The 15,930-nt window shown below is 44.2% G+C and overlaps 1 protein-coding gene across 1 annotated transcript; it reads right to left on the reverse strand.

The window, feature by feature from the left end:
* Nucleotides 1-2,028: 2,028 nt before the first annotated feature.
* LOC120360159 (late cornified envelope protein 2D) lies at nucleotides 2,029-3,307 on the reverse strand. Its single transcript, XM_039460075.2, has 2 exons — nucleotides 3,270-3,307; nucleotides 2,029-2,608 (listed from the first exon to the last, which is right to left on the reverse strand). The coding sequence occupies exon 2, from the start codon at nucleotides 2,585-2,587 to the stop codon at nucleotides 2,255-2,257; it is 333 nt and encodes a 110-aa protein (XP_039316009.1). The 5' UTR covers nucleotides 2,588-2,608; nucleotides 3,270-3,307; the 3' UTR covers nucleotides 2,029-2,254.
* Nucleotides 3,308-15,930: the final 12,623 nt, after the last annotated feature.

Here is a 15,930-nt window from a genome sequence, read left to right on the forward strand (position 1 = left end):
CTCCATGTAGCTCCCTGATTTGTCTCCCTGGGGACTAAAACTCCATATATTTCAGAAAAATGTTCCCCACCAAATGCTGGAATATTATTTTAGCCACAGTACAAGAAAAAGCCTTACCATGCTTTTTGATTTATCTCCCCTTATTTGATAGATTCGCTAACACAAATGTTTCCTCTACTGTATCTTCCCAGCCCTTTTGATCTTGTCGATAGCTCCTGGCACCGTCTTTTTTCCACTCCCGAAAGAGTAAGTGTGGAGATAATGCTTTATTGAACTATTGCTTCCACAAAGTTAAAAGCGTGACTCATATAAATATATAGCAGGCATATATCAAAGTTTGTTTCACTCATTAAGAAGGGAACCTCAGTGTAAACACTGAGGACAAGGGAAAACTTTTTAACCAACTCAAGAAACCCTGAAGCTATAAAAGCAAAGGAAGTCATATTTGAGTATATAAAAACTAAAAATATTTATATAGCAAAAGTTATTATAAACAGATTCAATTAAATCAGATGTATTAAATATTTTCATAAAGGCAGATCAAAGTATCAAGGATATATCAAGAGCTCTTGAAAATTGAAAAGAAAATTTAAAATCTTTTTACACATTTTGTAGAAATTGCCAATGTACATATTTTTAGAAGCTCGAAGTTACTACTGGTCAGGACTTGAAAATTCAGTTAGTAATGAGACTAGAAAAATAATGAAGAGCATTAAGATAAAGTGTCTCAGTGCAGAGGGTGATTTAAAATGCAGAGAGTACAGAATCTCAGGCTGGTTAAACAGTCTGGGTTTTGTCTTTGCAGCAGTAAGGGTCGGGAGGGAGCTGAACATCTATTGTTTATTTATTTATTTATTTATTTTATTTATTTCAGAGATAGAGTCATGCTCTGTCGCCCAGGCTGGAGTGTATGGCACAATCTTGGCTCACTGCAACCTCTGCCTCTCCGGTTCAAGTAATTCTCCTGCCACAGCCTTCTGACTAGCTGGCATTACAGGCATGTGCAACCATGTCCAGCTAACTTTTGTAATTTTAGTAGCGATGGGGTTTCACCATCCTGGCCAGGCTGGTCTTCAGCTCCTGACCTCATGATGAGCCACCTCAGCCTCCCAAAGTGCTAGGATTGAAGGTGTGAGCCCCTGCACCTGGCTAAGCTGAGTATCTTAATAAGAGACTCTTTCTCTGTCAGAATCTCTCTTCGCTGATCCGTCATCTTCATGTAGAAACTTGTCAGCCTGGACCTAAAAAGACCTAGTGCTTATTTCTCCTGCTGTGTTCCAGCTTTTCTCTCCTTCTCCTATTAATATTAAAGATCATCCAATCATCATGGTGCTTCTCCCACCTCACACCTGAGTGTGGCTGGGCAAGGAAGATAAGTATTGAAGAAGGAAAGGTCTATTCTTTCCTACAGCATCTTGTACCTTATGATATTTGTATTTTCTAAGTGTGACTACCATTTTTTCTGAATAAATATCTCCATCTCTCATCACTCACCTGCCCAGCATCTGGGCCAAGTGTCAGGACAGCATCCTGGGACTCAGATCTAACACTGAGAAGAAGAGAAGCCAGGAGATCAAGGCAGCAAGTCAAAAGGCTGATCTGAACCAGAGTTATGCTGCCTGGAAGAGAGTTCAGTGACCATGGGCTGTACTGTGAAGAAGAAAGAGTCTCAACATTCATTTTAAGCAATTTGTTCAACTATGACTTGTAACAACAGAGAAGTTTTGCTTCATAGAGATGTGTTCTTCTCAGGGAAGAATAAGTCTATAGAGGTTCCCAATCTTGCCAGCGTCTACACAAGCAGTTGGAACATGTGTCTGGGTTAGTGGGGTGAAAGGCAAAGCTACTATAGCTGGAGCTGACCCTCTAGAGCTCCATACACCCTGCAGTTAGGGAAATCAGCTCCTCGGAGCAGCTTTTCACGTATCACCTACTCATGTCCTGTCCTTGCCTCATGAGAATTTCTCTTAGGCCCTGAACTTTGGAAAACCTTAGAAATCTCAGAAGAGAAGAGAACAACCAAGACAATTTGTGAATCAGAAATCAGAGCTTTATTATCACACGAGGTAAAGGAGGAAAGGAAGCCATGCATTTGGGCTGCTCCACCGAGCACGAAGTTCTTCCAGGGAAGCCCCGTGAGTCTTTGTGGTCCCAGTCGACCCAGGAATGGAATGAGAGCCAGTGGAAAGAGTTAAGCATCAGGCTGTAGCAGGATCTTCACCATTCAGTCCCAAGAGCTCCTCTGTAGCCCAGGTCAGCAGCAGCCCCCAGAGCTGTGGCAGCAGCCAGAGCCCCCGGAGGGTTCACTCTCACAGCAGTCAGAGCTCTGGTGCCGGCGCCGGTGGAAGAGATGGGGCCTGTGGTGGCTCAGGCAGCAGCCACCACCCCCAGAGCTGCAGCAGCCCCCAGAGCTGGAGCCACAGCAGCCCCCAGAGCTGGGACCACAGCAGGAGGAGACTGGAGGTGGGCATGGGGCTGGGCACTGGGGTGGGCATTTGGGGGGACACTTAGGTGGACATTTTGGGGTGCACTTGGGAGGACACTTGGGAGGGGGCTGGCACTGCTGCTGGTTTTGCTGGCAAGACATGCTGGCAGGAGTCACGTCAACCTAAAAAGTCATAATGAGACTCTTTAAATATTTAAAGCCAGAGATCATATTATACCTCTTCTAAAATCAATGCAAGAAGAATGATATTTAGATCATGCAGTCACTCAGTAACCTGAAAAAAACAGCTTGAATCTTTCCTCCAGATTAAAGTACACAGATTAAAAAAAAATCAACAGAATGAGCTTCTTATTCTTCCTTTCAGGCGGAAGCTGAAATTGCTGTATCCTCACAAACCTGAATAGAGTATTCACTGCTCCCTGAAATACCTATTCCCTTAATAAAAGCCCTAAGGACAAGCTGGGTGTTGCAGGGCACACCCGGGGGTTCTCTGGAAAACATTTCGCAATGAAAACTCCAGATAAAAGGGCTGGGCTTGAAGTATTTGCAAATTTCCATGGTGTGAATATGCTCAACATGACAATTTTCAAGTTACCAGTGTGAAGTCACTGAACTCAAAATTGGAAAAGTTGAACACAGTTATCTATCCCCACCTACGTGAGCTCCAGTAAGCCTTAGAATCTCAGTAGATTCAAGGCAGACTGAATGCTATTCTTGCTCCCTATGGCAGAACACAAGCACACAAATCTCTTTCTCCAGACTATCTCCCTCTCCCTCCCTCTGTCTTGCTAATATCCCTCTTGTCTCCCATGTTCCCACTCACCCTGGTCGCACACAGGAGCACAGACACGTCCTGGGGAGTCAGAGCAGATGAGGTGCTGGAGCTGGATGTGTCTTTTATAGGACCCAGGCTTGGCTCTGGGAAGAGGATGAGGTGGCTCTTGCTCAACCAGACAAGTGCTGGGTCATTCCTGACATTCCCCTGCCTCCTAGATCCCGCAATCAAAGAGGCCTCAGGAGCTTCCAGGACTCCTCTCTGGGGCTGGGATCTAGAGAGGCTTTAGCCAGTCACAGCCTTTGCAAGGTGGGAGCCCTAAAGAGTTAACTTAGGGTACCCAAGAGACCCACACCTGGACAAGATTCTGTTTCCTGGGTCTTTTTTATGCATGTTCCCTGAGGAAACATCAGTTCTGAGCCACCGCTTTCCCAGACTCAGTGGAAATGTTCCGGTCTGATTCCCCATACCCTGAGCAGTTTCTGTTCCATGTCCTGCTGTGGATCCAGCCATCCCAGGGGCTTCCACAGCCTTGCCTCTTTCTAGGCGTCCCTCCCTTGCCTGGGCTCTCAGTCCTTCCTCGTGACCTCTCAGTTTCTGCGTTTCCTCAGACTCACTGTGACAAGCAGTTTCAGTGGATTAAATCTGAGTTCACTCTGTGGTCTAGAGCAAGGAGAGTGATTGAAAATAAAATCCCCTCTAAAATCTAAGTATTTCCTTTAATCGGAGAAATTGTACAGAATCTGCTACTGGAGTCATAAAACGTGCATATGCTAACTGCGTAATATCTAGAAGTTGCTGGAAGAATTTTCAACAACTGCTAGAGTATCACTATGATACTCACTACGAGTATCAATTCTCATATGTAATGGCCATTATAAACCAGATATAGCTATCTCACTGAGCTAAGTATATCTAATATAAAGTGAGAAGTAAGAAAGAGCTTAGTACGACGTTTTATGCCTGGTAGATCCTTAATAAATATGTGTTTAAAAGAAAAACTAATGCCATGTGTTGGGTACTTTCCCAGGTTTTACATAAAATTAATTAACGTATAGAGATTAAATAATTAATTAATGGAGGTTAATTAATTATCTATATGGAGAATTAATTTTACCCTCAGAGAGCTTAACTCAACCAGACAGGTGGATTATTTGGAAACTCTCTTTGGAAGTAGACATCATTTCTTGTAGCTCTTATGAAGAGTGATCTCCTCTCCTACCAGGAAATAGAGGGTCAGCCAGGGGTCTAGTTATTCAGACTTCTGATTTTGGGTTTTACTAGACAAGAGTTTTTCATTCATTTATTCATTTATTTTGAACAGTTATATTGAGGGTGATCCTTGAAAGCATTACACTAAGTGAAAGAACTTACTCACAAAAGACTGCATGTGGCATGACTCTATTTATGAGAAATGTGTAGAGTGGGCAAATCCGTGGAAATAGAAAGGGGATGAGGCTTTAGCCAGTTACAGCCTCTCCCAGGCTGGACCCTGAAGGGCTGACTCAGGGCATCTGAGGAACCAGAACCTGGACAAGATTCTGTTCCCTGCGTCTCCTTTTACGTTTATGCCCGTCCTCCGAGAAATATCAGCGGCTTCCTGTTACTTTATCGGGCTGGGAGAAATTGGGATATTACTGTCAATGGATACAGGTTTTCTTTCTGGAGTAATGAAAATGTTCTAAAATTGTAGTGGTGACTGCCCAACTCTGTGAATATACTAAAAACCTTTGAATTTTTAAAGTTTGTTTGAACTTTAAACAAATGAGCTACATAATATGTAAATTATGTCTCAATAAAGATGTCAAAATTAGAATTGAACAAGACAGATATTCACCCTTCTGATTAAAACAGAAACACAGACTGTGCCTTCACATTGCCTGATGCCCACTTGGTGGGGGAGGGAAGATGAAGAGAAAGCGTAGTTCTACATTGTCTGCTTCTAACTGTGAGATTCTATTCTCCTATTTATCCAGTCCTATTTTCAGACCTGATTCCTGCTCTCAGACAGCTTTTACCTCAAGGATAAAGTAAGTCAACAGTGTGACCAGAGCAGTGTATTCAAAAGGTGTTCCTTGAAAGCCTACAACATTCTTGGAGGATGTATGTCCAAACGTAGGGATATAGAGGTGAATAATAAGTAGCCCATGACCTCAAGGACTACAGAATTTAGTGATCTTTTAAAGAGGACTGCAGAAAAGCATGGGTACCAAAGAAGATGACGTTTGGGACCAGAACCTCCTGAGTCACGATTTCCCAATGTGCTTAGAACACATTAGTTCATTCCACTGTCTTCATGGTGATGTCACCCTCGGCTTCCTCATACTCTTTGACAAAGATATTTGTAAGTATTTGGTAAATGGGGAAGTAGGTGAGGCATACCTGTATGTGTGCTTGTGCGTGCGTGTGTGTGCACTGTGTGTGTGCATGTTGTATTTATATAAAAGTGCAGGTGAAATGAACATGCACATACGTGAGCATCTGGATTGAGTGGTTGAATAAGCAATGGAAGAACTAATGGGATTCGATCCCCTGGGAAACCAGAATTGGGAGATAAGCAGCTCTTTAACATGTCCCCTTTGTCTCTTTATATCTCCGAAAGCACTGGGAATTGGTTCACAAGTCAGTGAAGAAACAGCTGCCTACAGGGATTCTTGCTTCTCTCTCCACAGTCCTCACAGCAGCATGTGTGATCCCTCTGAGCCCGGAGACCCCGGGTCACATTGCCCATGTTCCCTCAGGGACCAGCCAAACACTCAATTGCCTCGTGAATGTTGGCAGGGTCACTGCATGATTGCAAGACCACATGAACGAGGACATAGGTGTCGAGAGAAGAATGGGCGGGGTGATTTCAGACACCCCGTCTGAAGTTCACTCATCTGCAAAGTCAGTCTCCCGCAGGCTGGCCTCTCCATGTAGCTCCCTGATTTGTCTCCCTGGGGACTAAAACTTCATATATTTCAGAAAAATGTTCCCCACCAAATGCTGAACTTTATTTTAGCCACAGCCCAAGAAAAAGCCTTACCATGTCCCTTGATTTATCTCTCCTTATTTAATAGATTCACTAATCCAAATTTCCCTGTGTTATATCTTTATAGCTCTTTCGATCTTGTAGATACTGCCCAGCACTGTCTGGTTTGTGCTTCGGTTTCACTCCCAAAAGAGTAAGTGTGGATAAGGATTTGTTGAACTATTATTTCCAAAAAGTTAAAAGTATATTTATGCCCTTTTAAATCTATTCTTGGTGTGCCGGCAGGCAGTTTATTAAATACATTAGTATTCAATTAGTACCTATGAAAAAGCCTTACCATGTCCCTTGATTCATCTCTCCTTACTTAATAGTTCAATATATAGCAGGCATATATCAAAGGTTTATTTCACTCTGGTTCAAAGAATTGGAGATACTAAAGTGTATACAGTCAGAGGAAAAAATTATGGAACAAGATTGCAAATTTACATACAAAACTGATTAAAGTCTTAAAAGGAAATAAAACCATTAGGTTACATTTTCTACAGAACACAAATAATTTGCAACTTATAAATCTTCTGTAAGTTAAATCTAGCTTTACGGAGTCTGGGCATTAATCAACATTAAAATACTAAGTGAAATCACTCCACCAATTTTTTTTTAAAAACCTAGAGAGTCTTATAAACTTGGGATTCCCTGGAGCAAGGAACTATTTCCAAAGGTTCTTTGCTGAGCAAATTAGGTAATCATTAAGCAGGTCTTATAAGTGTAAATGAGAGAAGGATATAATCAGGTGAATTAAAAGAACAGAACATCTCTAAAAAGAAAAAAAAAATTGAGGATTTCCTGGACTGTCCTCCCTTAGTAAACTGAAAAATCAGAGTTCATTAATTCACTTTCATAAACACTCAGCAAGTATTGTTGACTATGTGGCCAACTCTGGAAATACAACATGATTTGAAAGAAATGTAATCCCTGCCCACTGTGACTATGTTTCAGCATAGAGACAGATGCTTGACAAATAAAAATATATATATAATTAATGGCTGGGTATGGTGGCTCATGCCTATAATCCCAGCACTTTGGGAGGCCAAGTCGGGTGAATCACGAGGTCAAAAGATCGAGACCATCCTGGCCAACATGGTGAAACCCCGTCTCTACTGAAAATACAAAAATTATCTGGGCGTGGTGGAGGATGCCTGTAATCCCAGCTGCTCAGGAGGCTAAGACAGGAGAATCGCTTGAACCCTAAAGGCAGAGGTTGCTGTGAGCCAAAATCATGCCACTGTACTCCATCCTGGTGACAGAGCGAGATTATCTCAAAAAAAAAAAAAAAAAAAAAAAAAGAAAGAAAGAAAAGAAAAAAGAAAAAGAAGAAAATATGTAATTACTAGCTATATACGGTCCTCAACTTATGATGGTTCGACTTAGGATTTTTTAACTTTATTAATTCGGTGGAGACTATACTTGGAATTTTGAATTTTGTTATTTTTCAAGACTAGCAATACACCCTATGAATGATAGTCTGTCTTGATGCCTGGCACGCTGCTGCAGCTCCCAGTCAGCCATGGGGTTGGGATGGTAAACAGTCAATACTCTACGTTGTACACTGTTGCCAGATGATCTTGCTCAGCTGTTGGCTAATGTAAGCGTTCTGAGCATGTTTAAGGAAGGCTAGGCTAAGCTATGATGTTTGGTAGGTTAGTTGTACTAAGCGTGTTTTTGGATTACGATATTTTCAACTCACCATAGGTTTATCTGGACATAAACCTGTCAGAAGTCGAGGAGCATCTGTAGAAGCCATTCAGGTGGGTGGAACTATCCCATTGCAGGTTTTCAAATGTTGCTGGGAATTCCTATTGAGACCCAACCTTATTCTTCAAGGCCTTTCCTGACTGAGTATTCTGGAGGTCCAACAGAGGTGGGTACTAAGATCGCTTGATAGCTCTCCACCACATCCATCAGAAGAGTCTGTAAGCTGGAGAAACTGTAAGCGGGCTGTCTTTGAGACATTCCCACCCCAAGGCTGTAGGAGTAAAAAGGACGAGGAAGAACTACATAGGTATCCTCTCCAGATCACTGCACATTTGGAAACGGGCTTCTGTTTTGATGTGTGGATGTCAGGAGGGCTTAAAGAACTAAGAATCAGAGCAGGGGGTAATATGCTCTTCATCTGAACCCAGGGAAACCATGGCATTCCTTTGCATAAATCCTCTTTTACATAACAGCTAACTCAGCCACAGAGACTGAGCACACGATGATAGATTTATCTCATATTTTATTATAAGAACATTTGTGAAACAATGTCCAAATGCCTGTATTTTTTATATGCAAGGACATTTTTTTCATAGTCACCTAAAAGACAACTATTTAAAGAAATATTTTGAACGTATTAGAATATTTCCCTGATACACCATTATACCATTAATTTATTTATTTCAACAGTGTGTTCACATTTTAGTTTATTTATTTTCTCTTTATTTATTAAAACAAAGCATGTATGTATTTTTAAAAGTTAATCTCTTTATGTTGGGGGGGTTGATTTTTATTCTATTCATTCAAAGTAAGGAAACTCAGCAATGTATTCAGGAAAAGGAAGTGGAAATTGGTAAGTAGATGGAAATATAAATAAAATACTTAAAAACAGAAGCAAGGAAACTTGAAAATATTTATTGTGGCAAAGTAGCTTGTTCAGAGCAATCACATTCAAACCTCAGGAAACCAAGTTTTGAGCCCAGCCCCAAGTCACTCTGCCCGTTACTGCTTCTGAGCCACAGCTCATGTGTAGTAATGTTCCGAGGCAAGCGTTCTTGAAGGGATGAAAACGCGCTGATGAACGAGACTCATGAGACCGGCACACGTGCTTGGTGTTTCGGTTACTCAGGTGATGCTTAAAGTCCTGGAAGCAGCAGCCCCAAAGCAACAGCTGGAGCCCTGATGCCATCGTCAGCTGAGACCACAGCAGCTCCAGAGCTAGGGCCACAGCAGGAAGACATTTGAACAGGGCACCTTAGGAGGTCCCTTAGGGGGACACTTTGGGGGGCACTTGGTAGTGGGCACTTTAAGAGGAGGCTGGCACAGCTGCTGGGTTTGCTTGCAGGACATCTTGGTGGGAGTTCAGTCAACCTGAAAGCCAATACAGGTGTTTTAGACACTTGTTAAATCTTAGATCATTGTTTCCTCCTTTGGAATCTACCCTGGGGCTGCTGATACCTTGAACAAATCTAACCACAGACATACACACACACACACACACACACACACACACACACACACACACTCAAGCCAAAGCCTCCATCTTGTTAATTTCTCTGTCTCTAAGACATGGCACTGTTCTTGGTTACATAGATGATATCCAATAAATGTAGATTTCCCACTGAAATGGGAAAAAACAGGGATTATCCTTCCCTCTTGTGTACTTCTATGTTCCGCTGTCTAGAATAGCACCAGGTAATTAGTAAGTGCTTAATAAAAATCTGGTGATACAGGAATAACACGTGAATAAATAAATGAATGAGAAAAGAAAGGTAGCCAAGAAAGGAGGGAGGAAGAGAGTAAGGAAGGGAAGGAGGGAGGGAATTATATCTGAGGTAGAGGAAAGGATATCAGCTGGCATTTCAGGGTAATAGTGGGTATTGCCATTTTCTCTGTGTGCCCCTTTCATCGTCTCTAAGCATCTACAAATGGGTCTGTGAGATGTGAATAGCCTGGAATAATCCCTCCCCAACCAGCTGACTCAGTTGCCAGGAGCCAGACATTGGCAAGAATTCAGATTGGCTGATCACTCTAATTCCCATGGACTCTCATTCCCTGGCTGGATCTTCCTAGGCCGACATCTCTACTTCTATTCCCCTCCTCTCCCCCGTTCCCTTTTCCCCTGTGATTTCCAACAGCTACTTACCCTTTGAGTTGTGCTCTAAGTTCCAAAAGACCCGCTCACTCTGGTCAGACCCAGGTGCGGAGCAGGCAGTCCCGGGGGTGTCAAGGCAGATGAGAGCAAGGTCCTGACACATTTTATAGGCAGGCACTGGCCTGACTGGGCCCTAGCAAGCCACAGCTCACTAGGAGCAGCCAGTGGCTCCTCCCATACTGGGGCGCCTGCAGGATAATTCCTGACATTTTCCTCCCTGCCTCTTCAATCCATCCTTCCCAGGGAGATCCCGAGTTACTCTTCGGAAGCTGGAGAATGAAATCTCACCAAAGTATACTCTTTCCTAGGCTGGGACCCCATGAGGCAGCATGAGGATTCGACCCTTGAGACAAGAATCTGGTTTCTCAAGACTATGGTCCTGTTCCTTCTTGGAAATAAGAAATGTTTCCTCTCTTCCTAATTCAGTCTGTGATCCAGCTTCTTGTTCTCTCTCTTTCTCTTTTCAAAACATATATATACTTTTTAAAGAGAACTCTATTATTTTTCAAAATAAGGAATCTATTGCACTCACTGAATGTTGGTGTTCTCTGTGTTTATCAAAAGTCTTCTGTAAGAACTGGATATTTCCACTCTTTTCCTTCACAAAGTCATCCCAATTTTAATAAACTATGTTTTACTCTTACATTGTACTTAAACATTTGACATTTCAATGCCTCTCTGCTAGCAAGAAAGAGTATAAATATCTAAGATTTCTTAAAATATCAGGTACAATTGCTCTTGTAATATATAGACCTTTTTTCACTTTATAAGTCACATTTTCCTGCTAGTAAAATTGTTAGTAGTTCACAAAGTGAAATAAGTATATTATTATTTCAGAATATTCTTTTTGTCTATCAGTTCCTCGGCATTAACCTGTTAGAGATTTGTATCAGTTTGTGTCCATTCAGGAAAACAGAAACACTTCTTATTTTGACAGAAACAGTAAGGATTGGATTGAACAGGTATTAGAGGATTGAAAAGGCAAATGGAGAATTCTAGCATCACACAGAGCAGCTATTGCTACAGAAGGCTAGGGAATAAGGGGAAAGGGTGGGACTTCTTGAAACCTAGGAATTTAGAGGAGACACCTGCAAAGTGGGAACCCGGACTTCTAGGTAGGACACTGGCCAGTGGGGCCGGTGCTTCTGGGGGAAGGAGAAGAAGATAGGTCTGGAATTGTGGAAAAAACTGGGAACAGGAACCAACTGCTACTATGGATTAAAAAAAAAAAAAAAAAAAAAAAAAAAAAAAAAAATCTTCAGGGTGACGCTTACAGTCCGCTGTCTCTCCTGACTTTTGCGTTCCTCTTACGCCCCCTGGTGACAAAAGCTAATAGCGGCCTACCATCTAAGTAGAACCACAGTTGCAAAGCCCAGGCCAGCATCACAAAGTAGAGCCTCGAAAGAGACTGGAGGCAGACATGGGGCTGAGCACTGGGACAGACATTCGGGGCAACATTTAGAGGTAGGGCATTTTGGGAGACATTTGGGGATGGGTTGGCACTGCTGCTGGTTCTGCTCTCAGGACATCTCAACTGGAGTTAAAGCAACCTTAAAGTAAAATTAGAACCAAATACAATGCACCAAGCATAGAATAAGAATATTTTCTATTAAAACCATTGTCACTGTGTTAGTAATATGTAAAGCATACTTTCATTCCAGAGAAAAGCCCACCTACCCAATTAACTGCAACTGTATTGCAGTTAACATTTTTGTTCGTAAAATATATGCTAAGTACAAAGGTCTGTTTGTCAGCATTTTATCCAGATTCTTCTATCTATAAAATGAATTCACAACCAGAGAATTCAGTTCCGTCCTCTTTAGAAGCATGCAAGTGTATCTGTGGACTCTGGATGACTAGGGATAATCAGCAGTTTACTGGAGGTTTTCCCTTGCCTCTGACCACAAGGACCATGAATCCTAAGGTGATTCTTGCTCTGCCTAGAGGTTTCTTCTGTTATTCAACCCTGACCTTCTCATTTTCACTCTGTTCTTGTTTCTGCATCTCACTGTCACACTATTTTTCAGGTGTATCTTTTCTAGATAGAAACCTTTGTGGCCAGTGGCACCTGTGCCCGAGTTTTGCTCAGGCCCACTGGGCCTATTCTGCCAACTCTGCCTGGCAGGTTGCACTCAGCTCATGCTACCAGCCCAGATCCCATGCCTGCCAAGGGTGAGCCAGGTATGGGGCAGTGAGGAGTGCATGAGCTAGTGAGTGTGGGGGTACAGCCGCTGTGCACAGCCAGGCATGCTGGCTGTGGCAAGGTGGGCAGCTCCAGGTGCTGGCTCCCTGCTGCAGCTGGACCAGGTGTACTACAAGCAGCTTCCACTGCAGGCACCAAAGAATGTGATGGTACCTAGAATCTTGGAGATTCCAGGAAGTACAGAGCCCCAAAGAGAGTGTCACAGCCCTAGCGCAGGGAGCTCCTAAATCTGGGCTCCCCAAAAGGCTGCAGCTCTTCTGTCCTTCTTTGTTCTCTTTACCTCATTGCCCACAATATGATGAGCCGGGGGCATTGATGGGGAGATCCTGGTGTCCCAGGCCTGTTTGTGTTACAGCTCTTTCAGTCCCAGCATTTGGTGGGTCCTGAGTTCTTGTCCCATGTCAAGGAAGAATGAAGTATATGGACAACTGGTGGGTGAGCAAGGCAAAGAGGTACTTTGCTGAGGGTCAAATAGCTCTCAAGAGACTCTAAGGGGGTAGCTCCTTTCGGCAGGCAGGTCATCCTGATGAGTGTACAGTTCTCAACAGAGGGGAAAACCACACTGAGTAGCTCCTCTCCACAGGCAGGTCATCCTCTCCTCTGCCCAAGTCTGGCTGATTCTGGAGTTTTTATTATGGGCTTCAGAGGGGAGAAAGTGCATGCTGACTGCACGTTCATTGTCCATGGGAGGCTGTGGGTGGGCTTAAGAAAAGCACCATAAGTTCTCACTCCAGTCTGCAGAACTGGCAGCCTGGTCCCCAGTCTTCAGGCCATCCATGGCTTGGAGGTGGGGCTTCACCAGGGACCACCCCTTCTGCCCAGAAGCCTGTCTGCCTCATGCTGCCATTTACAGCACCCAGGCTGTCCTGCCGAGGGGCAACTTCAGGCCCACTCTGAGTCACCCTCAGCCCTTCATCAGCCTCCCTCCAGTGCTCATCAGCGCCCAAAGTCTGGAGGGTACCAAGACAGCAGGGGACGGGCATGTCAGCACTACCCTAAGCATGCACACCAGCTGAGTCATCACAGTGCCCGGGCTCAGCTACAACTTTGCTCCAAAAGCAGAGAAAGTGCCAAGAGCAGGGAGAGGCCAGGCAGTGGGAACGGGCACTTCCAAGCCTGTGGGGCAGGGGGGCTTCCCAGGTCCCAGAGAACAGAGGGATGCCTGGGTCGGCGGCCATGGTTGGGCAGCTGCAGCTGTGTCTGGGAGGGTGGGGGTCCTGCCCCTTTAACTCAGAAGGGGGTGTGGCTCCTGCCTGTTCCTGGCTCCTACCAGCTCTATGAAGCACACAGCCCTGGCCATTCTCCCCAACTGCAGCTAGGGTATTTGCAGAGGCTGCTTCAGACAGGCTGCTACTGCTGTCACCAACACATTTTGACAAAGATGCCAAAAGCAATCACAACAAAAGAAAAAATTGACAAATGGGGTCTAATTAAATTGAAGAGTTTCTGAACATAAAAGAAACTCCCAACAGAGTAAACAGCCAGCCTACAAAATGGGAAAACTTTTTGCTCCTCCCTCCACATTAGTCCTCCCGGCTCCACCAGTGCCCTATGCCACATGCCAGATGCCCTGATATTCCCTGAAGGCATTACCTGTCAAGCCATGGCCCCAGCTCCATTCTTTCACCCCTTCCTCAACCACATCTCATTCCCAAGGTCTCGTGAGCCAACACCCGAGGACAGGGGCTGAGTCCATCACCCGTCTAAAGTCATCACAAAGCAATGGGGATTGACACCCCGAGGCAGTGACCCCCGGCTTGCTGTGTTTGTGCACGCTTGTGCTGCGTCGCTTAGCGCATCAGGTCTGATTTAATTATCCAGTTGTCCATCTGGCCTTCTGAGAAGCTGTGAGCTAGTCAAGGGCAGAAATGTGTTCTGTTTGTCCCCATATTACCAGGGCCCACACAGGACGTACCCTGGCTTCAGAGCATGTGAACTGAATGAAGAAAAAAAAGTGGAACAGCAGCCAGAGGGGCCTGATCGGTGATCACTGGGCCGTCATCGAGATTGGCTGCTTCCCTTTTGCCATTTCGCAAAGTATGCGCCTAGGATATGCTGAAAGCCTGGTCCTTGGGAGTGTGTGGTGTTTCCCTCCCTTTGGGGAGCGAAGGAGGACACACATTTGGGCCGTACATCCCGGGAAGGTGCCCATTAACCCCACACTCTTCCTGCTGCCTCCATCCTAGACCCTCTCCTTCTTTCTCTCTTGATGGAAGCCTGGGTTTGTCTTCCCAGGTCTTCTAGCTCAGGTCCTGTCTCCAGCTAGACATCTATCTGACTTCATGGTAGCAAGAGAAAGCTGATTCACAAGAAGTCCATGGTCTGGTGAGCCCAGGACAGGAGCTCCTAGATTGTGAGGAGCAGCGTGAGTGGGTTGCTGGAGCAGGTGACAGCAATCAAACACCCCAGCCCAGGTCTCGGCTGTCACCATCTTTACAGGAACAGGATGGCATGTTTGACACAGGAAGCCCTGGTCCTCACTTGTGCACCCTCCACCCAGGCCTACATGTGTACTTAAAATACGTCATGCTCCATGCTTTGTGGTGGAAGGTGGAGTTCAATATGACTCGTCACCTGACCTCTAGAAATTAACTGTCCAACAGCACAGGCAGACAAGTAAATAGGGAGCCTCCTTCCATGAGATAAACGCAGCAGTGTAAGTGACTGCCCACAAAGTCCGTGGTTCTTTGCTTATCTACTTTTTTTCTGTCATGTTCCCTTAGGAAAATCAAGCACCAGATGTTATCAGCACTTGCCTATGGGGTGGTGACTGAGCTAAAGATGCTGGACATTCAGAATGGGTTTTGTGTAAAACAGATAGAAGCATAAAGTCAGGGGAGGTGAGAGCCCCTAAAAGAGCCCCACTGGGACCCAGGAGGCAACACAGGCTGCTGGGCAGGAGAGGAGGGGAGGCAAATGAGTACCAGATTGAGGGGCAAATATGGAGGAGGAAAGTACAACAGTTGGAGTGCCAAGAAGCACAATGAGCGCATTCCAAAAAGCATGACCTTCCACCAGAATCCAGGGAATGTGTGCTCTTTATCTGAAGACCATGAGAACACTGAGTGAGGAGTCATCCATCTGTTGGACTCAAAATGGAGTTCGGCAAACACACATGATAATGGACGGGCTTGAAAGCGATGACTTTGCTGTATGTGTTGCTGCTTATGAGGTTGATGGTAGCACTAGGTGGACCTCATATTATGCAGCTGACCTAATAGTGTCTGTATTTTGGGTACGGAGAATTGATGCAAACTAAATACTATTTTCCTTGTTAATTTCATTTGAATTTTAGATAAGTTTCTCATGCAATTAATCTTTAATATTAAAATAAATACCTTTTCTAGATATTTTTCCAAGATAAATCAGTCAGGTTCTAACCAAAGTTTATTCATATTTAAATTAAATTATAATTGTCAAAGAAGATTAAATTGAGTTCACTATCGGGTTTATAATTTTTGTCTTCTCATTCTGCCTGACAGTTCACCCTAGTGGACTGACATAGTGATATGGGAGCATCAAATAGTGATGCCCGTGGGAACATAAATGCCATAGGAAAGAGGGTGGTTCTGACTGTGGATTGGGGAGAGGGTAGGTTCAGGTGTTGATATCCTCAGCAGATTTTCCT

Source organism: Saimiri boliviensis, chromosome 19 (genome assembly GCF_048565385.1).
Source record: "Saimiri boliviensis isolate mSaiBol1 chromosome 19, mSaiBol1.pri, whole genome shotgun sequence".
NCBI lineage: Eukaryota > Metazoa > Chordata > Mammalia > Primates > Cebidae > Saimiri > Saimiri boliviensis.